The following is a 23398-nucleotide window of genomic DNA, read 5'->3' as shown; positions in this document are numbered from 1 at the left end:
TCGGGAGTCGATGGCGGCAGCGGATCCCCTGGCCATGAAGGCCACAGGAGCTCCACCTCTCCCTATGAGGGAGCCAGGACCCTTGGCAGTGCCGGGGTTAGCCCTCTTCGCAGCCACTCCAGCCGGGCGGTTTTCTACCATGCTTCCCTCAGCAACCTATGCAGGGGCTGCTGAGGACTGCCAGCATCTTGTCCTGGCCATTTTATGGGTGCAAGGAGAGGCAGTTTCTGCTTCTCTCCTTGGCGGTGGTAGATTCAGAGGCAGTTCCTGCTGCTCTGCTCCAGGTGATGGTGGTGGTGGAGGCAGAGGCAGCTCCTGCTCCTCTTCTTCCGGTGGTGACGGCAGCAGAGGCTCCTCCCCTTCTGACTGCATATGTGGCAGAGGCTCCTCCCCTTCTGGCTGCGAAGGTGGCAGGGGCTCCTCCCCTTCTGGCTGCGAAGGTGGCAGGGGCTCCTCCCCTTCTGGCTGCGAAGGCGGCAGGGGCTCCTCCCCTTCTGGCTGCGAAGGCGGCAGGGGCTCCACCCCTTCTGGCTGCAGTGAGGGAACCAGTAGGCATGCTCCCTCTGCTGGTGGAGGTGGGAGCGGCAAGCAGTCCTCCAATGGTGGTGGATGCGGAACCAGCAGGCGTCTGCTGGTGGATACCTGTGCTGTGGACGTTCGGCCTTCCCCTCTTGGGCTGTGGACGCACCGACTCCCCCCTCTTGGGCTGTGGACGCACTGACTCCCCCCTCTTGCGCTGTGGATGTTCGGGCTCCTCCCACTCAGGAGCAGGACATTCGGGCTCCTCCCACTCAGGTGCAGGATGTTCGAGCTCCTCCCTCATGGGCTGTGAATGCACCGACTTCTCCCACCCCAGGCCCGTGTCCCCTCTCCAGCAGCTGTAATACCACTCTTCTTCGTGGAGGGGGCAATTAACTGGGAAATGCCCCCACTCCCCTCTGATGCAGCAACAGTAGCTCTTGCTTATGCTGTGGAGGGCTTCCCAGCTGATCTCCTCCTGTGCCTGCTGTTGCTGCTGCAGTTGCAGCTGTCTCCTTCCCATCCTCTAATATGTCTATGTCTAACATGTCTCTTGCTTATTAATGCATTTTTGCACAAAAGGAGATAGCTATATTGTAACATCACACACAAATCAAATCAATCACCCACTAATTAATTCTGCACACAGGGGACTGTGCCATGGAGTACCCTGTCGCTGGTTCTTGTGCATGTGTGCCTTTATGGAAGCAGCTGGGTCGTGCCACAGGAGACGCATTGCTAAGCAATTAATTGAGCAGGTAGGCTTGCCCGGTGGCGAGTTGATCGGGAGGTCCTGATTGGCTGGGGGGCATGCCCTGGGAGGCTGTGCGCAGCGCAAAAAGGCATCTGCGCCACTGCTCAAGGCTACTGCATGGCCAGAGCCACACAAACGGACACTGAGTGAAAGCTTGCTGTGTTTACCTCGAGGAGGAGAGCATCCGCTCCATGGAGAGAACTACTAAATGAAACTCTTCCGCTGCAAGATGGTGCTCAGAAAGGCACTGCCCAGCCGAGACCATTTGAAAAGTCTGTTTGAAGAGGCCGGACTCGCCGTGACCAGGAGCCCAGAAGTAGGTCAGTTTGGGGGATGTTGATCTCAAACAGTGTACAGAGAGGGTTTGCCTAGAGTAGTAGGTTCCCGAAGCGGGATGTTTCTTTTAGTGAGGCTAGGGTTGTAATTAAATTGCTGTAATTAAATCTGCGCAACTGTGCACCCAATGCTCTGTGTCTGCCTCTGTATTATTCAGTGACGACCCACGTATGTAAAATCATCCTGTTACAGGGACACATACTGCACTAAAACAGTTTACCATGGAAAATGTTGACTGTAATTTTGCAGTTTACCTTGTTTTCCCATTCTTCACCATACTGTGGGATTTAAAATGCTTGTCTGAGCTTTATCATGGGTTCCCTATTTTGTTATTTGCTTCACACTGAAAACTTTTACCATTGCAAATGGCTATAAACTTTTCTGAGATCCAAGGATTTACAGTCTTTTCTGTATGATGATAGAAGGACCAACTCTACATGCGACCTGGGGAAACTGAAGTATTGTAATAAGCCTATTGTAGAGCGTCAAGCCTTAAAAATTCTGTGAGGCTACAGCTAAGTTTTGCGTCACCTAGAATTTTAGAGTTGAGATATAATAATTTTTTTTTTTTTTTTAAATCTATATGAACATAATTTATATCTTTTATTTAACATCATGTAATCAATGTAACTACCAGAAGCCATTTCATGTTTTATTTTTAAATGTCATATTTTTCAGTATGTGATCGTATTCAATATGTTAATGTAACATTATTCAGTAGGTTTCATTCAACTTTATGAAGCTAAACTATATAATTCTATAGAGTGACTCAAAACTTTTGGCCATAGATGTACGTAAGACCTACCTGTACATCTGTAGGCCAGTTATACTGTATTTCCTGAGGACACACTGGACAGAAGCAGTATTTAAACAAGGCCTACATTTTTCTTTCATGAATATGCAAAAGTTTTGGAACACCTCAAGAAGTAAGGAAACACTACCATTAGAGCGACCTGGGAATAGCCAAAATATCAATCTGGCAGTCCAGGGAGAGAAGACCATCACTAAGAAATAGTTAAAAACTGCCACACAGTTATTTACATTTACGTCAGGTTTCATGCACCCATATCAGCAGTAATCAATGTCTTCTAAAACTCTGTGGCAGCTGCTTAGTAGTGACTTTCTTATTGGTCCATTTAAGATATCAGAAAATCACTCCCCTCTTGTTTCCATGGTGATTACAGTCGTTTAAAAAGAAACCCCCCTTTTCATCAACAGCCTTGTTTTAATATGTAAGGTCCAAATCAGTATGCAGATGTCTTGCAACAAGAATCACGAAATCCTACTCCAGCGTCTAAAAACAGAGAATGACAACTGTACTCTTTCCACTGATTAGATTCTTCCCTATCTGCTTTTTATGATACTTGTTGTAATATCAACCAAGAAGTGACTTACTATTGCACTGCCTGTATAACTGACACTAAACGATCAGTACGTTATTATTGTAGGTTAATATTTTGGACAACTATTTTAATAATAATTATTTTCCAGTCCTCTCACAGTCACAGCCATGACCTATGGTTAAAACATCTTTACAAAACCCAAAGGTATAAAACAACATAGGCATCCCAGGTTTAGCCAGGTGTATCTGACTAGCTGCACTATTTTGGTCAGACACATCAAATAAAACTGAGTTTAAAGAGAAGAGGTCCAGTACATTTCAACAGGAAGTAAGCAGAATGATTATGTTTCAAGATAAATGCATGTTACGGATCTGGTGAGGTGCACTAAGTCTGAAGATCAATGGAAAGCTTAAGTCTGTTTTCAGCCATTCATATGAGAAGATCAAGGCTAAGTTCAAATTGAGCACTACATTTTTTTTTCTTCTTTTCAAGGCTTTGAAGTGATCCTTGTTTCTATTTTATGCAACCTTTAAAGTTTGCAGTTGCTAGCTTCTTAACTATTTTTCACATTAACATATATGTATTTCTGTAAATAAACACGTACACAAAAACAAACACATGCATGTTCCTTCTGAACATTTCAGAGCTGTGTTGGTCCAAGACTGATATTTCATATTTACTATCATTTATTTTTACTGACCGCTACAGAATTCTAACAGCATGCCGGCACAACCATTGTGTTTGATTTTATTCAAGAAAGTCGTGTAATGTTGTTCCTCTGCTCAGGTTCAGATATCACAGACAAGGTGGTATTGTCACAGACTCATACAGGATACAGATGTTGTTCAAGAGAATCCAACAGGACCATATAAATGTGAAAATGAGAATGTTCAAACATCCTTTTGCAGAACACTGTGACCGTGAAGGTCGTCCTGGATTGAGATCGCGAATAAGGAATAAGACAAAAATAAAAAAAAAGAAAACTATTCTGGATGATGGAAATAACCTGTACATTATTTTTTCATATAATTAATGTATCATTGTGGAGTACAACTTTTTTTTTTTTTTTTTTTTTTTTTTAAGTATGAAGTTGCCAGTATAATGCAAGGCATAAATTCATCACAAGGTTTAAGTAAGATGAATTCCTTGTGACTGAGACAGAATGACCTTGATACATCTGGGCAATCTATTTTTGATGTTAATCTGGGCCTTTGGTGGTCTGAGGTCTGTGCTAATGAGCTTTAAATGGGTAATAACCAAGGCTTACAAAAAAAAAATCCAAACTATATTTTAACATAGGAGAGACCATTTACCCTAAAGCAGCAGGTACATTTATTAGGACCTCACTTTTCAACAATTGCACCAAAAACAATACCATCAACGTGTGCGTCTTTCATATAGGAATATGTAGAGCTTGATTTTTTTTTTTTTTTTTTTCTGGCAACGTGGAACTCTGGACGCATTTTAAATCTGAGAACTTTGCGTATCTACAGTATCACACTACAGACACGGTCCATGTCTGCGTATCTATCACACTACAGATACAATTCATGTCTGCCTATCTCTCACACTACAAACACGGTTCATGTCTGCGTATCTCTCACACTACAGATACAATTCATGACTGCGTATCTCTCACACTACAGACACGGTTCATGTTTTTTTCTCTGCTCACCCCAATAGGGTACTGTAGTAGTTAATCTCAGCAGACAAGAAGTTTTACATTTTTTCCTACGATTAAAATTCATCATGGTGCTCTGATTAAGTGATTAAGATTAAAAAACGTTTTATTTTTTTCAGAGAAATTAACCCCGGAAACAGGGATTATGTTTAGCCTGCTGTTTAAAATGTTCTCCTATGGCAAACCTATATTTATTACATTCAGTCTATGACTACTTATTATGCAGTGTAACACAATTATGGAAAGTGTTGTTTGTTGGTCCAAATAAACTGAGTGTCTTGCAAGCAGGTTACAAAGATAGATCCAAGTTCTCTGATACTCTCAATAATTTGCTAAAAAAAAAAAAAAAAAGGTGCTAACCAAGTATGATTAGTTCAGGTGTTATTTTTTTAAGTCATGTTTCCTCTCAAGTAAACACATTATATGAAATATGTAAAATGTTTCCAAAATAGTGCTACAGTCTTACTTGAGAGTGGTCATTTCTGTCAAGGATGGCTGGGTGGCCTTCAGATAGCTAGCCCTCCGTGCTTGAATCTTGGGAGAGGGTTTTGGGCTGGTGTCAGATTCCCCGCTGTCATCATCTGCCATGGCTTTTATGTAACTGCCGCTGCGCATCCGGCGACATGGGATTTCATCATCTTTGCCGAGGGAAGTAAAGCCGGTCCATTCATCCTGAGGAACCTGTCAGATTGGGTAAAAAACATCTTTACACATTTCCGAAATTTATATAGTTATTCTATTTAACAGACTTTGCCGGGGATTCAGCAGCTTGTGCCATGTTATATTCTCCTTATTTATTGCATCCTTTGTCACAGCAAAGCTATTAGATGGCTTTATATGATTGCACTAATATGCCTTTTTAGCAAATGGTGCATCTGTTTAAAGAAGATCCCTTAAGGCATGTTTTCCTCAATAAGGTCGGTCTAGAAACATAGCCATGGCAATCTTATAAAAACAACACTACAGTTTGCTAATAAATATGTCATTATCCTGGTCAGTGATAAAGAGGAAAATTACTTTGTATTGAAGGGCACTGTGACAGATTTGTAATATCTTGAAATTCACGTTAGTCTGCAAGGCCCATTTATTATGCTTTGATTATTTTGTAATGTATTGTTATTTTTAAAGGAGCATAAAAACATATGGGTTTATGGATACTTCTATAAAAACAACCATGGAAAAAGATAACTGGGAATGATAAATGCAATAATACCCACTCATTGTAAAAGCAGTAAAAAATAAAACATGTGTCTTCATCAGAAGAAAAAATTAAGATCATTTTCCATTTGAGGTTTATGACATCTCTACCTTGTAACGGATTTATTATTATTTTATTTTTTTTACCTTATCCTTACCTTATCCCTTTTATTACTTTACTTTGTAATAAAACAAATAATAATAAAAAAAAAAACAACACTCTCTTTACTAATGCACCAGATGAGCTGGCAAAGGTAAATATGTATTTATTTGATTGTATATGTTTTTGCTCTATAATAATTCAATACAAAGGGAAACCAAGGTGACCGAATATTTGTAGCTGCTTAAGCCAGGCAGCTGCTATTTAAGGGGCATCTGTGATTGTAACAGAGAAAAAATGAATCTTGGTTATAAATCTCCCTCCCGATCTGTAAAGGGAACAGTGTGACCCAGACTGGATAGTCTGACAGTTAATTCCAGGGAAAGGTGGAAGTCGACCATCTAGAAAAGGAGCGAAGCCATGGTACACCAAGTCATCGCCCCAGACGGAAAGCGATGTGGCAACCGCAGATTGGAGGAAAAAAGGTGGCACTCGCTATCCAAGGAACCCAGGGGGCGTGGCTAAGCGATCTGTTACTTTATGGTTGAGAGGGAACCGCTGAAAGAAAATAAACAGTAACAGTGAGTGTTTATTGTTTGTTTGTTTTGTCATTTTTAATTGTTCTCAATTGTTCTTATTAGACGGCTAACATGTACCGGGAGCTCTCGTTTCAGGCCAGCACCAACGAGGACAACACTTCACAACTGTACACAAATAAATTGTATTTCATCACTTGCACGTTAGCACTCAATCTGGACTTGTGATCGTGTTTGTGTCTTTGTGTGTGTTATTTCAGGACTGTAACCTGTGGTTTAAAACTGTGCAATACACATTGCTGTGTATTACCTAGGATTATTGTTTACGGTCGCCACGACCTGGATTAAAAACTGAACCAATAAAGAATTGTTTGGACAGTGAACTTTGTTGTCTGTCATTTATTACGCATCGCATCACATCACATGTTCGCACAGGGATATACTTCTACTCTGGGTTTTACTGGTAAGAGTAAATACAGGTTTTCATCATGTTTTTAAAACTGTGCAGTAAAGTTAATATAAGATGCCATTACCTTAAAAAGAATTTAGTCCAAAGTTACACTTCAAACGTTTTCAGTGAATGCATGCCCAAATAGTTTGATAGTTTTGCCACTCTAATAGTTTGGGTTTCCCTTTACAAAATACAAGGTTTATGTGATTCTAATTAAGCCAAATATTCACATCTGATATAATTCTATTAAACTGAAAGACAATATACATTCATGTATACTGCTTTTTAAGCTTAGAATACTCAAGGATACATATCAAACAGAACATTTTCTTTCCTTATAAATTACTGCTTTCTCAGGTGTCAGGAATGCCCCAAAAATATCTTTAAAGATCTGAGAAACATTACGCCGGCTATATAAAAAAATCTCCTATTTCAGGATTTGTCATGTCCAAAATACCCGGTGCGCTTAATCACATTTAATTGTCTTTGATGTGCAGTAAAACTGTTTGATCCTTATTGAAACTTGATGTGCTATGGGGTTAAAAATATTCATTTATAAGTCTGGTAAATTGTTTCTATTGCATTCTGTTTAAGAGCCAGGGGCACTTGTAGTTGTCTTCCAGTATGTTACCTTCCTTAGCAGATCTCTGGGTGTAACATTTTCCTTAATTTAAAGAAATTTAGTAATGAAGCTTATGCTCAATGTTGGACTTGTTTAAAACAGGTATTGAGAGATTGATGGATACTTGACTACATTTATACTTGGCAAAATAAATTGAAATGCATTAACTAATGCATGCATACTTTGTTTGAGAGTTGGGGTGAAAGGCTGTAGATCTCTTAAAGTTTACATTGAGAAAGAAGTATATCAGAAACATTTCCCCCTTCCCCTACTCTCCTAGATTCCTACTTAAAAGTCTCGTTAATACTTCAACATCCTTAACTACACCCTTGCCCAACTGTGAATCGCTGAGTTGGTTGAGATGAAATCATACAATTAAAGTGTATGGGCTGATTATTACAGTTTATTAGAAAGCTGACCTTGTTCTAGCTTTTGTGTATTCACTAAAGGTTACCAAGGGGATACGGTCAGGGGTCTGAAGAATTATTAACCCTTTGCGGTCCAATGTCAGACCAGGTTCGACATTACGATTTTCCCTTTCCAGTCCAATGTTGGACCCTGTCTGACATCATCGAAAAGACTTAAAGCACAGGTCTCCAGTCATTTTTTCTCTGGAAAAAGCAGAGAAAACCATTCAATGGCCGAGTGAGACCAATAGGAGCCGAATGAAACCGGTAAAAAAAAAGGGGCGTGTGAGCAATAGCCCTAGCAGCTGCACCACACAGAGATAAGCAGACATTAACGAAGGAGGTAGCTGCTTCCGCATCCAGTGTTCAAAGAATATCACGGACGTTTGCAGAGCCTTTTGAGATGTTATAGTAATAAAATAATGGCTTGGATGGCATTATTGAGGAGTTTGGTGATAAAACAAGTGATCAGGACAGGATTTATCAGTATGCACGTCTATAAAGAGGTATGTGAAAAATACAGAGAACACAGGGTGGAGCTTGGCTGGAGATGTAGTACTGATGTTGCTTAGCATTGCAATGCCCTTTAAACCAGTTATACTCGGGGTGGGGGGGGGGGGGGGGGTATTTTAAACAGCGCGTGTAAAATAAACAGCGCGTGTGAAAATAAATTGGAAATGATGTGCCTGACAGGCTCTGAATAAATGGACCGCAAAGGGTTAAGGGGGAAAGAGATGCTTCAGGGAGAAGGGGCAGGGGCCTTGCATTGATCAGTTCTTCTTACTGAATCAGCCAGGAGAGAAAATAACCTTCATCGGCGCAAACCAAGGGTTAAATGGCCAAGAGCCTGGTAGAAAATGGCTTGGGACACAGATCTCTGCTTTTTATTGGAGGAGTTAAGTGAAAGAGTAGAATGGAAGCTGAATAAGTTTGGGAAATACCATCTACATGTATGGATGTCAGAGGTTTGGAATAGAAAGAAAGCAACAAATAACTACGATTCCAGGAAGGTCTAGACGGCAGCTGGAGATTGAATGCCTGGTTAGAAAAATAAGGCAAATAAGAAATCAGTGGACAAGGGCGGAAAAAAGTCATAAGGAGGTCCAGGCAAGAACCAGCTTTTATAAAAATCTATTCAAGATTGTGAATAACTTATTCACCAGCGAAAAGAACTGTATACTGTGGCAAAGTGGTAAATAGTGCGCAGGTGTAGAAATCCAACAATGAAAGACAGACAACAAAGTACGGGTGAAATGGTTTCTGTTTTATTTAGTAAATCGAAACGGTCTGATGACCAAACCGAAAACAAAAGGATGGCTGCCTATATGCAGTGATGTGTATTGCGCAGTGGATAATTATGGGTTACAGTCCCATAAATAATGTGCGTGCTGTAGTGCTCAAGGTAAAGTACAAGTTATCTGTGATACAATGTGCAGAGTTGTCCGGTTTTAGTGCTGGCCTTAAGCGACAGCTCTGGATCGTGTTAGCCCTCTAATCTAATAACAAACAAGTTATATTAAAGATGAGACAGACAAAACAAACAAAAAACTCACTGTACTTTTCTCTATACAGGTCCTTTCGGTTTAGCGTAACCATCACAAGGAACAGATCACATCACTACGTCCCCTTTATATACTGTCAAACAAGACCCCTTGGTTAATGAGTGCAACTGGTATTCCAATCTGCAGATGCCACACCGTTAACCTTCTGGGTCAATGATTTAGTGTGCCGTAGCTCTGTCCCCTTTCTAGATGGCTGACTTCTGCTTAACCCTGGGAATGAACTGTCGGGCCATCCAGTCCAGGGTACTCTGTTCCCTTTACACAGCGCCCTCACAGGTCTGGAAGGAGATCTAACACCAAGAATCATTCAATCTCTGTCACATATACTTACAGCAACTAAGCCCGAGTTGGAGAGATATCTTGAAGAGATATACGCTGACCAAAGAAGATTCCCTCTGATATTCCACCATTAATCCACCAGAATGCCAAATGGAGGACTCTGCTCCTGTGGAAGGAGGTGGAATATGTAAGGGTAGCACCCGCAGTGAGAACTGGGAGAAAGTGGGCAGCAAAGGATGTGGTGGAAGATGCAAAGGAAGATGCAAAGGATGCTCTTTGTATCAGTGGTTCTGATCTTGTTCCTTCCATTAGGTAGACTCTCAACACATCCCTGGACTCGGTTTCTGCTGCCCTTAAACTTGCCCGAGTTAAGCCAATACTCAAAAAACCCTCCCTCGATCCGGCTAACTTATCCAATTTCCGTCCCGTCTCCAATCTCTCTTTTCTCTCCAAAACTCTTGAAAGGCCTGTAGACAGTCAGGTGATGAAACATCTCACATATAACAATCTGCTTGAATCTCTACAGTCTGTCTTCCGGCCGCATCACAGTACTGAAACTGCTCTACTCCGGATTGTGAATGATCTCCTGCTTAATGCGGATGTTCCCTTTGTGCTTGTCCTCCTTGACCTAACAGCTGCTTCTGTCATCATAGATCATGGCATTCTTCTTGACCTCTTTCAGAAGTATGTTGGGATCTCTGGAACCTGTCTCTCCTGGATGTAGTCTTACCTATCCGGATGCATGCAGTTTGTTTTCTATGCTGGATGCAGTGGTGTCGCAAACCCAGTCACTTGTGGTGTCTCCCACGGATCTGTTCTTGGGCCCCTTCTCTTCAATATCTACCTGCTTCCCTTGGGTCACCTCATCCGCCAACACAGCCAAATGTTTCACTCCTATGCTGATGACACCCTGCTCTACTTAAAACTCCACCCTGGAAGCCCCTCTGCCATGGTCTGGTTCTCGGCTTGCATTCAAGACATCGAGGCCTGGATGTCTGCCAATTTTCTTCAGCTGAACACTAGCAAATCTGAACTCCTTCTTGTAGGATATAAAACTCAAACTTAAGAATCAGGATTACTTTCAAAACTCTCCTGCTCACTTACAATGCCCTTCATCTCACAGGTCCCAAGTACCTCTTCAACCTGCTGACCCGCTATACCCATGCCTGCAAGCTGAGGTCCTTTGACTCTGGCCTGCTTGTTATCCCCAAGCAAAAGTGCACCACACTTGGAGAATGCTCGTTTATCTTCATGGCTCCGACTCTTTGGAATTGTCTCCCACCATTGCTCGCTTTAAACCAACTCTCAAAACACACTTCTTCTCGTTTGCTTTTCATGCTCCTTAAGCCTGATATCTGATATTAGCTGCTGTGTTCTAGCTACTATATTGTGTATTACGCATTTTTCACTGCATTTAATGTATTTTTTTTTTTTTTTGTATATCATGCATTATGCATTTCTCTGTATTTAAAGTATTACGGATTTTCTTGTTGTTACTGCATCTTATAATATATATATATATATATATATATATATATATATATATATATATATATATATATATATAAGATTAGATTGATATCATGGGGCAAGTACAACAGGGCAGAGAAGGCCTTGGTCTCAGTTCAGCTCCCTGAGGTGGCACAAAAGCAGCTCCAGCTGAATGGAGGAAGTTAGTAATTACTGAAGTGGAAAAGCATGATGAGAGGATGAGGTATGTCCGAGGCTAAGCAGGGAGCAAGAATGAGACTGGAAAATGGGGAGCAGCTGACAAGACCTGTAGATAATGGAACAGAGGAGGATCAGCTTCCTAATCAGGTCCACATACAATGTTCTTCCATCACCGTAGAAGCTGAGTGTGTAGGTAGGTGGAAACCCTGCATGACCTTTGTGGTCATCACTGGCTATCCTGAAGCACATTCTTACAGTATGTAAGGTGGCTCTGAGACAGGGTCACTTCACTTAACTCTATAACCAGGTGCTGCAATGCTTGGCATTAACACTGGAAGAACAGCCTAGTAAGATCAACTGCCCTTCGGCAATATCAGCAATAGCTGGCACACAGAGAAGGACATTCCTCCATCCAAGTGTAAAGTGCCCCACGCAGCCATTCCAGATGTTTGCCATGCTGAGGCACTTGGGAAGCCATACTTTGGTTGATCCCTGGAGCCTTGAATATCCCTTGGAGCACGGTCAAGATGATTATTAAGAAGTGGAAGGTGTATGGCACCACCAAGACCCTGCCTAGATCAGGCCGTCCCTCCAAACTGGATGACCAAACAAGAAGGATACTGATAAGACAGGCTACCAAGAGGCCAATGCCAACTTTACAAGAGCTGCAGGCTTTTATGGCCAAGACTGGTCAAAGCGTGCATGTGAAAATAATATCCAAAGCACTCCACAAATCTAGCCTGCATGGTAGGGTGGCAAGAAGGAAGTCATTACTCAAAAAAGCCCACCTTGAATCCTGTTTGAAAAAACACTCAGGGGATTCTGTAGCCATGTGGCAAAAAGTTTTGTGGTCTGACATAACTAAAATGAAACTTTTTGGCCTAAATGCAAAGCGTTATGTTTGGCGCAAACCCAACACAGTGCATCACCCAAAGAACACCATGCCTACTGTGAAGCATGGTGGTGGCAGCATCATTTTATGGGGATGTTTCTCATCAGCAGGGACTGGGGCACTTGTCAGGATAGAGGGGAAAATGAATGGAGCAAAGAGAAGTCCTTGAGGAAAACCTGCTGCCCTCTGCAACAAAGCTGAAACTGGGACGGAAGGTGAACGTCTCACCTTTCAGCATGACAATGACCCAAAGCACACAGCCAAAGCTACACTGGAGTGGCTAGGGAACAAAAAGGTAAATGTCCTTGAGTGGCCCAGTCAGAGCCCCAAAATTTGTGGCATGACTTGAAGATTGCTGTTCATCAACACTTCCCAAAGAAGAATGATCAAATATTGCCAAATCTAGGTGTGCAAAGTTGGTAGAGACTATCCCAACAGACTCACAGTTGTAATTGCTGCCAAAGGTGCTTCCACTAAGTATTAACTCAGGGGGGTGGAGACTTATCCAATTGTGATCTTTCAGTTTTGTATTTTTAATATATAACTTTTTTCCCCTTAACAGTGTGGAGTATGGTGTGTAGACAAGTGGAAAAAAAATCCTCATTTAAATGCATGAAACTCTGAGGCACTGACAACAAAATGTGAAAAAAGTTCAAGGGGGTGTAGACTTTCTATAGGCACTGTACATGTTTGATGTATTAACTTTTCTCCATATAAACAACTATCTTCTTTGTGTGTAATACGGTATCATAGTTTATGCTTTCTTCATGGTGACATAAGGACTTTTCTTGGTAAGTAATTTCAAAGACGTCCGGTATTTTACATTTTTCAGTTTGTATAGCTCTGGCCAAAAGCTGTGCTGGAAACAATTTGTAAGTGGTCTGTAATACAGAAAGGGGTAAATGCTTAAAAAAAGCATATTGTTATTAGATAACTACCCCTCATTTGTTGAGATACCAATGAATGCCTTATGTGGAGCAGGAGAGAGAGGAAAAATAATTGCATATTTTAATAAGTAAAAAAGGCACTGAATGAAGATGCATTAAGACAAGATCTTTGGTAACCATGGAAACAAACATGGGTTGACAATAGAACAGAAATCACACAGAAGCAGGGAGAAGTTACAATTGGAATATCATACAATACACAAGAAGGTCATACAGTGTTTTCAGTGTTGTACCAATGTTTGAGGTAAAGCAAAAATCAGGTGTTTGTTTAAAATTCACATATTATGTGCTGTTTTATTAAGCTTGTATACATTTAGAAATCTTAACAATTAATAAATATCCACAACTATACAAAGCAAATACTTTGCATTCATTTTCAGAACGAGAATAAGAAAATACGTGTGCTTCATGGATGTAAAAACAGGCAATTTGTTTGGTAGGCTTGATGGTATGTGGTGCTTTGTTTTTACTTGTTTTTACCTCTTTCAAGCTGAGTTCAAGTTGTGCCAGTGGCAAAAACATTCATGACATAGTTTTGAAATAAACACGGTGCAGCAGAAATGTATTTACATTTCAAATCATGATATCTGGTACTACACTAGGTTAAAGAATATTTGGTTTGCAAGCTATGCTTATAGACTGCCTTGTACTTCCTATATTATTTAATCTGGCGAGTGAAATTGTCCCCACCCCTTCTCTGGCTTCCTTCCTGTCAGTAACCAATCAGCAGCTCCCCCTATTGACTGACATGCTTTCACCCAAAAAACGCTGCTGATGTGAAATAAGCCAGGAGGTGTAACAGATAACCCACGAATAAGGCATAGAAACTGAGATCTTCCTTTAAAGTAATTGTAGCTGTGAAAATAATTCAATTTTGTACTTGCATTAGCTAAATATACAGTTTTAAAATAAACACCTGTTACAGCACGGTACTACTGTAGTTTAAAGAAGCCCTCACTTTCTATGGTTGATCTAGGATTATCTGTTTGCACTTGCACACCCTGGGGCATTTAATCTCCGCAGCAGCGTTGGCAGGTTTTGTGTGCATCGCCACACCAATTTCTGGAAGAAACCAGCCAAGTAGTCAAATTGTTTTTTAAACCAGCCAAAAAACAGAAGTTACATTTAAGTCTTAAATATATATTATAAAAGCACAAATATGTGGTATACATTTAGTTATTAAAAATAAATAAATGAATACATAAATAAATAGCACAGCTAATGATCTAAATTATTATTTTTATTTATTCATCTGCTTTGCTTGTTTTTTTATCTCAATTTATTTTGTGATGAGATCAAATGCAGTTGATTAAAAAAAAAAACTCTTAACAACTATGACTATGTCATGAAAGTAACCAAAATAATACTATCATTATTGTTAATATATATATATATATATATATATATATATATATATATATATAGCTCTGGAAAAAATTAAGAGACCACTGCAAAATTATCAGTATCTCTGGTTTTACTATTTATAGGTATGCGTTTGGGTAAAACGAACATTTTGGTTTTATTCTATAAACTACTGACAACATTTCTCCCAAATTCCAAATAAAAATATTGTCATTTAGAGCATTTATTTCCAGAAAATGACAACTGGTCAAAATAACAAAAAAGATGCAGTGTTGTCAGACCTCGAATAATGCAAAGAAATATAAGTTCGTATTCATTTTTAAACAACACAATACTAATGTTTTAACTTAGGAAGAGTTCAGAAATCAATATTTGGTGGAATAAACCTGATTTTCAAGTACAGCTTTCATGCGTCTTGGCATGCTCTCCACCAGTCTTTCACATTGATGTTGGGTGACTTTATGCCACTCTTGGCGCAAAAATTCAAGCAGCTCGGCTTTGTTTGATGGCTTGTGACCATCCGTCTTCCTCTTGATCACATTCCAGAGGTTTTCAATGGGGTTCAGGTCTGGAGATTGGGCTGGCCATGACAGGGTTTTGATCTGGTGGTCCTCCATCCACACCTTGATTGACCTGGCTGTGTGACATGGAGCATTGTCCTGCTAGAAAAAACAATCCTCAGAGTTGGGGAACATTGTCAGAGCAACCTTGTACTTGGCTTGATTCATGCGTCCTTCACAAAGACAAATCTGCCTGATTCCAGCCTTGCTGAAGCACCCCCAGATGAGTCCAATTTTCAGCTTTGCCCAACACCTGGTCGTCTAATGGTTAGACGTAGACCTGGAGAGGCCTACAAGCCACAGTGTCTCGCACCCACTGTGAAATGTGGTGGAGGATCGGTGATGATCTGGGGGTGCTTCAGCAAGGCTGGAATCGGGCAGCTTTGGCATGAATCAAGCCAAGTACAAGGCTGTCCTGGAAGAAAAAACTTGCTTCCTTCTGCTCTGACAATGTTCCCCAACTCTGAGGATTGTTTTTTCCAGCAGGACAGTGCTCCATGCCACACAGCCAGGTCAATCAAGGTGTGGATGGAGGACCACCAGATCAAGACCCTGTCATGGCCAGCCCAATCTCCAGACCTGAACCCCATTGAAAACCTCTGGAATGTGATCAAGAGGAAGATGGATGGTCACAAGCCATCAAACAAAGCCGAGCTGCTTGAATTTTTGCGCCAGGAGTGGCATAAAGTCACCCAACATCAATGTGAAAGACTGGTGGAGAGCATGCCAAGACGCATGAAAGCTGTACTTGAAAATCAGGGTTACTCTTCCTAAGTTAAAACATTAGTATTGTGTTGTTTAAAAATGAATATGAACTTATTTTCTTTGCATTATTCGAGGTCTGACAACACTGCATCTTTTTTGTTATTTTGACCAGTTGTCATTTTCTGCAAATAAATGCTCTAAATGACAATATTTTTATTTGGAATTTGGAAGAAATGTTGTCAGTAGTTTATAGAATAAAACAAAAATGTTCATTTTACCCAAACACATACCTATAAATAGTAAAACCAGAGAAACTGATAATTTTACAGTGGTCTCTTAATTTTTTCCAGAGCTATATATATATATATATATATATATATATATATATATATATATATATATATATATATATATATATATATATATATATATATAGCGCGCTGAAAAAAATTAAGAGAGACCCTGCAAAAAGGAGATATTTTCCTCTAGTATCTATCCTATAATATATATATATATCTATAATATATATATATATATATATATATATATATATATAAATATATATATACTCAGTACTTACAGTATTCAGAGGAACACCAGTTTTTATGGTCAACAGTTTCAGCATGACATATTTTCGTGAGTCGGGACTCCCGTTATTGTTAGCTCAGTGGAAATGGGTAAAAGAACTCGACCTAACGACTTACCGTTCACTCTTACAACACAATGAAACATTAAACCAATTTTATATTGGATGCTGAGCTACAGAAAGAAAAAAAAAAAAAAAAAAAAAAGAGACAGAGGGAGGGTGTGATATACTATACAGTATGTTGTGGTGATTGAAGTTCTGTGCTGGTGATGACCTCATAATCGAAAGGAACAGAAAAAGAACACACCTGACAAAATAGCCAGAAAATAGCCAAACTGCAAAAGACATTATTTACAAACTAGATGCTTTCAAAACAAGCCAAATTTGTCTGGAAAATCCGGCAGCACTGGATCAGCAGTTGCTTCTGGGTCAAAGCATGTTACTGGCTGAAAGCATGTCAGTCAAATGGGGTTTATTGACAGGACAGAAGCCATTGAAGGGGTGGGGCCAATTTCACTCTCCAGGTAAAATAACCCAGGAAGTACAAGACAGTGTGACAGTTACATATCAGCTTGCTATACTTATGAAACTATTTTGTTTGCTACAAATACTTTAACCTATAGTAGTACCAGATATCGTGTTTTAAAATAAAAATACATGTGTGCTATATCATGTGTTTCTTTTAAAACTATATACATAAGACCTATATGGCAAAATGTGTAAGATTTAAGGAATTGTTTGGTTAGCTATAGTATTTCAATCACAATCAACACAATGGAAAATCAACTGTGAAAGAGGCACTGCCAATCTTTACAGTAAACTCAATTACAAATTGTGAAAGATGCACTGCCAATCGTTATAGTAAACTCAATTACAAATTTGGAAAGCTTATTTTTATATGAAACCTTAGGATCTCAATTATAAAAGTGAAGATCATTTTATAAAGGGCTTTATGTCAAAATGTCAGGCGTTTGAGTAGTTTGCTTTAGTCAGATTGGAAGCCCAGAAGCTTTCAACAAAAGCCCCTTTTCGACTTTCATTTTCTCTCCCTCGTAGAATTTAAAGAGAGGGGCACACTCAACCCCCACCACAATTGTGAGAAAACGCCCCAATTCTTTCAAAGTCGGTCCTTTTTTTCTTCTCTTTTTTCATGATGGAGGGAGTAAGGGCTGGTGAGCTGCAGAACATTTGTTCTCAAGGTGATTTGTAATTCTGGCAGAGGACGTGCAGGTCAACTCTTCCGCTTCTGCAGAGCATAATCTCTTTCAAGCTTAGATTCTCTAAAAACAGAACAGAGGCACGCAGGAGCACAATCCATTTACAGGTTCTCTGATACCAAATTCCATGAGCTACTTAAAGGGAAAGATACTTTAATACAACATTTTTCAAAACGTTTAAACTCAGTGGAAGAAACAACAAGTGCAATTCTAAAATTAATAAACATATATATATATATTATATATATATATATATATATATATATATATATATATATATATATATATATATATATATATATATATATATATATATATATATACCCAAGCGGAAGGCTCCCCGCGATTGCTTTCAGTTAAGTCAGATGGGGTACCATCTACGGGCGGGTTTAGCTCTGCCGAGATAGCGATAATCTTGTACTAAATAAATAAAATAAAAAGAGAAATTTTTTGATTTATTTGCCTTTAAAAACTTTAAAAAAAAAAAAAACTTTAAAAAAAACCTATATTTACCTTGAACTTTTACTTTGATATTTTGCTGTGTACCTTTCCGCTGAGGAAAATAGTCCCTAACATAATTCGAATATGAAAACGACATACAAGTAAAGAAAACATTATTATTAACATTATTATTAAAATTATTATTATTATTATTATTATTATTTATTATATTGGTGTTGGGATCTTACTCTTTCTTAGTATAAATTATCTGGACATCAATTGTTGAATATTCTGTGTAGTATTGAGTCAGACGCAAAACTTGTTGTTGGAGGCGGGGCGTCATTCAAGCAGGCAGGGAGTGGATTGGCTGGTGCGGAAAGAACTGAAACAGGGTTGGCAGTTTGACTAGCTGATTTTGATGGAGGGTGTTGTTTGGATCCCGCTGATGACATAATTGTGGACTAATCATGTGTTTCCTGTTGATTTGCTGTCCAGCAGCTGCGAATTGAGCCTTCCATATGGTGTCCTGTCACAGACATGATTTCACTTGTCTCTTGACCAGTATCAGAAAGTATGTTTAAGTAACTTTTTATGTTATCAGATTAGTTGTAGATTAGAATTTTAAGTTAAAAAGCCAGCATTCATGGGCAGATTGCTTTAAAATTGATTTTCCAGTTAAGCAACATTGCAGCAGGCATCTATGCAAAATAGAAGTCTGCTAGATCTGGAAGCTGATTTGCTATTCGCACTCAATCGTATTTATATATATATATATATATATATATATATATATATATATATATATATATATATCTATATATATATAATAAATATATATAAATTATATTAGTTTACTTCCAAATCTATAATATTTACATGTGTGGATTGTGTATTTCTTGTTTGATAACTTTACTGGGTGAATTGTTTTCCTTTCTGAAAAATCATGCTAACAAAGATTTGTAAAAAGCTCTGGGAATCTAGCACCCACTATCTAAATCGTCTTTCAGAGACCCATTTCTTTTAAATAAGACACTGTGTAATAATTCCAATAATATATGCTATATTGGTTCTCTGCTTCTGAGCTGGAACATACCCCCAAAATTCAGAAAACTGAATGAGGGAAAGCAATAAGGTCAAGCAAGTTTAACATTTTAACGGCCCACAAAGTTATAGTCTACTGTATTTAGAAGTTAAATGGAGAAGACTAGCCTGTTTAGCTACTGTAAGGTAAGCTTCTCTTTATAACCTAAAAGTTCAGTTGGGCAAACCATGGAGAATGTTATTCAAATTACCATGGTAGATAACTTCTAGTGTGCTGAATGAGATGAATTGCCCAAAGTGGAATGTGCCAGGCAGCTTGGGAATGTGAAATCATTTCCATGAATGTCTTTTGTGTTTTTGGTTCTAAAAAAATATTTTATATTATCAACCAGGGAGGTTTTGTGCAAGTGGCGGCTTAATATCAACACTGAGACAATGAGAAAAAATACAGCAGTGTACAAAACAATAAGACACTATACACAATAAAAAAACAAAAACACCACAGGTTTACAAAGGGTACTCTGAAGCGGCCTTCAATGATTACATTTAGAATGAGCAACTGAAACAGTTTACATCTATTGATTAAAGTGTGACAGTTTTACAATGTTCAATCATAAAAAAAAAAAAATACAAGGAGGAATAATGAAAATGTATCTACTAATAACCAGGTTACATACTGTATTGTACATACCACTGACAGCTAGGAAGGCACTGACTTGCAATTGTGCATCTGGAACTATGAGTGGAACATTAGGGCTGTTGCAGGCATATCAAATATGTCAGATTATCTTCACAGCCTTGCATCTGCCCTCTTTGTGTTCTTCATTACGTTACGGCACATGCATTGAAGTGGCATGAGGGAATGGATAGATTTGAAATGCAGCTTTAAAAAAAGCTCTAATATTAACCAATATTACACCTTCAAGAGCATCTTGAAACAGACACAGCTCTGCAGCTTCTAATGCCAACAGTAGATTCTGGAATTTCAACTGCATAAGCTAACCGTACAGTGCTACAATTTCGGTAAAAGTGAGATTTTAGGGGAGTTAAAGGTAAAGGTACAAAACAAAGTGGTGAAACTATGGCATGGTTCACATGCAAAAATAAGAGTCAACTTTTCAGCACACGATTTTGTTAGTACCTTTCTCGCAATTTGGGTTTACATGTAGTTTTCTTTTCGGGAGAGAAATTCTCCTTCCAAATGCAAATGGCCCTTTTAATATTAAAATACAGGTGGGTATATTTCAGTGTGTCTGTCAGCGTTCCAATGTGGTCTTGCATGACTGATACCATGCAGCTTTACAATCCAATAAAGTGAAGGAAGCAAAACAAAAACCCAGACATTGTTACACAAATACCAAAAAAAAAAAATCAACATTCCATAAGAGAGCGCTTTACACTATCCAATGAGTATTTGCAAACAATTTGACTGCAGATACATTCCTATCCATATTCTACACACATATTATATACTACACACAGCGGCTCTCAAAAGTATTCACCCTTCCCCCGGACCTTTCCACATTTTATTGTGTTACAACATGGAATCAAAATGGATTTACTTAGGAGTTTTTGCCACTGATCAACACAAAAAAAGTCCATAATGTCAAAGTGAAAAATAAAATCTACAAATTGTTCTAACAAATACAAAACAGAAAATAATTGATTGCATAAGTATTCACTCCCTTGAGTCAATATTTGGTGGAGGCACCTTTGGCAGCAATTACAGCCATGAGTCTATTTAGATAAGTCTCTACCAGCTTTGCACATCTGGACACTGCAATTTTTGCCCATTCTTCTTAGCAAAATTGCTCAAGCGCCATCAAGTTGGATGGGGACCTTTGGTGAACAGCAATTTTCAACTCTTTCCACATATTCTCAATTGGATTGAGGTCTGGGCTTTGACTGGGCCACTCCAGGACATTGACCTTTTTGTTTTTAAGCCACTCCAGTGTGGTTTTGGCTCTATGTTTGGGGTCATTGTACTGCTGGAAGATGAATCTTCTCCCAAGTCCCAGGTCTCTTGCAGACTTCTGCAGGTTTTCCTCAAGGATTTCTCTGTACTTTGCTGCATCCATTTTGCCCTCTATTTTCAGGAGCTTTCCAGGTCCTGACGCAGAGAAGCATCCCCATAGCATGATGCTGCCACCACCATGCTTCACGGTAGGGATGGTGTTCTCAGGATGCTGTGCGGTGTTAGGCTTGCACCAAACATAGCACTTAGCATTGAGGCAAAAAACCACTATTTTGGTCTCATCAGACCACAGAATCTTCTTCCACTTGGTTTCAGAGTCTCCCACTTGCCTTCTGGCAAACTCTAGCCGAGATCTGATGTGAGTTTTTTTCAACAATGGCTTTATTTTTGCCACTCTCCCATAAAGGCCAATTTTGTGAAGCATCCGGGCTGTTGTTTCCGTATGCACAGTGTCTCCCAGCTCAGCCATGGAAGACTGTAACTCCTTTAGAGTTGCCATAAGCCTCTTGATGACCTCCCTGACTAGTGCCCTTCTTGCCCGGATACTCCGTTTTTGAGGACAGCCTGTTCTACACAGATTCACAGTTGTGCCATATTCTCTCCTTTTCGTAATAATGGACTTTACCATGCTCCAGGGGATATTGAATGCCTTGGAAATGTTCTTATATCCTACCTCTAATTTGGTGCTTTCGAAGAACCTTATTCCAGATTTGCTTTGAATGTTCCTTCGTCTTCATGATGTATTTTTTGTTAGGAAATGTACTAACCAACTGTGGGACTTCCCAGAGACAGGTGTATTTAACCTGAAATCACATGAAACACCTTAATTGCACACAGGGGGACTCCACTCAACTTATTATGTGACTTCTAAAGACAATTGGTTGCACCAGAGCTTATTTAGGTGTGTCATAGCAAAGGGGGTGAATACTTATCCAATCAATTATTTTTTGTTTTATATTTGTAATTAATTTAGAACAATCTGAAGATTTTATTTTTCACTTTGACATTATGGATTTTTTTTGTGCTGATCAGTGGCAAAAACTCCTAATTAAATTCATTTTGATTCCATGTTGATTAACACAATAAAATGTGGAAAAGTCCAAGGGGGGGGGTGAATACTTTTGAGAGCCACAATATATATATATATATATATATATATATATATATATATATATATATATATATATCCCAGGTTTCAAAGGTAGTGTCTTTGATCGACTAGGAATAGTTCTTGAGACTTGCTCTAAATTTAGGTGTGACTGTAATTAATGATATATAAACCCATACGTATTCAGTGCGCTATACAGGATGATGTATTACAAAGTTCTTTTAAATTGCATTCCCTGCCTCAAATTTGGTCAAAGATTCTTGCCAGGGTTACTCTAATTATAGCTAATTATAGTAAAAAGTTGTTTGAGGTCGTCACTACTAAAGTATTGCAAATACATGTTCAGAGTTGTACTGACAATCACATTACGTCACTCACGATTAGCTATATCATTACTAATTTAATTAGACAATTATTCTCTTTAAAATATGCCCACTGCAAGTAAGAGCAATAAGCACAGCATATTTCTGACACTCTTGATGTTTGAGTGTGACCACTTCAGTATGAAACAGGCTACTGTATGCTTATCGATCATGGGCCACAATAACACTGAGGAAATTGAAAATCAATCTGGAAAGACTGCTTATAAATACATCATGTACACATAACAATACAGGGTTTCAAATGCCCATTAATGTTTCTGAATGCAGTACTTAATGAATAATTTGTAAATGTTTTCCTGCAGCATTTCTTTGACATACTTCCACCATTCACTACAGTATAAACGGTACTAATTGGGTAGTGCTCCCTGACAACACACCTGTCTGGGTTTCTCTTTCATAGATGATAAAACAGAACCTAACATTGAAACAAAATCAAGTTGTTTGAATAGGATTACTAATAACCATTGAAATGTACTGGAAAGCCAGCCCCACAATGGAAGGACATTATCTATTCTGGTGTTTAGGTCGGGCAACGAACCGATGCTTGTTAAACACATACCAAATTGCAAGTCTACAATATGTAACATTTAAAAGAATATAAAATAATTTATGAATTTAGCTGCATGAAGTCCAACGTCCCTTTTTCAAGATCTATAGGTTTCAGACCACTCAGAAGGTTTATTAGTCCATAGATCTGCTTTGGTCAAATACAATTCTTTTTCA

The 23398-nt window shown here is 39.0% G+C and overlaps 1 protein-coding gene across 3 annotated transcripts in view; it reads right to left on the bottom strand.

Annotated features, from left to right (window-relative positions):
- LOC121314489 (disks large-associated protein 1-like) overlaps window positions 1-23398 on the bottom strand; it is a 234918-nt gene that overhangs the window by 77941 nt on the left and 133579 nt on the right. For all 3 annotated transcript variants that reach the window (XM_041247841.1, XM_041247843.1, XM_041247842.1), the window contains one exon: window positions 5100-5314. In XM_041247841.1, the coding sequence (XP_041103775.1) occupies window positions 5100-5314 (215 nt within the window). The remainder of the gene's footprint in view (window positions 1-5099; window positions 5315-23398) is intronic.

Source organism: Polyodon spathula, chromosome 4 (genome assembly GCF_017654505.1).
Source record: "Polyodon spathula isolate WHYD16114869_AA chromosome 4, ASM1765450v1, whole genome shotgun sequence".
In the NCBI taxonomy this organism is placed as follows: domain Eukaryota; kingdom Metazoa; phylum Chordata; class Actinopteri; order Acipenseriformes; family Polyodontidae; genus Polyodon; species Polyodon spathula.
Note: the sequence above shows the minus strand (reverse complement) of the source record. Positions and strands in the feature narration are given on the sequence as shown.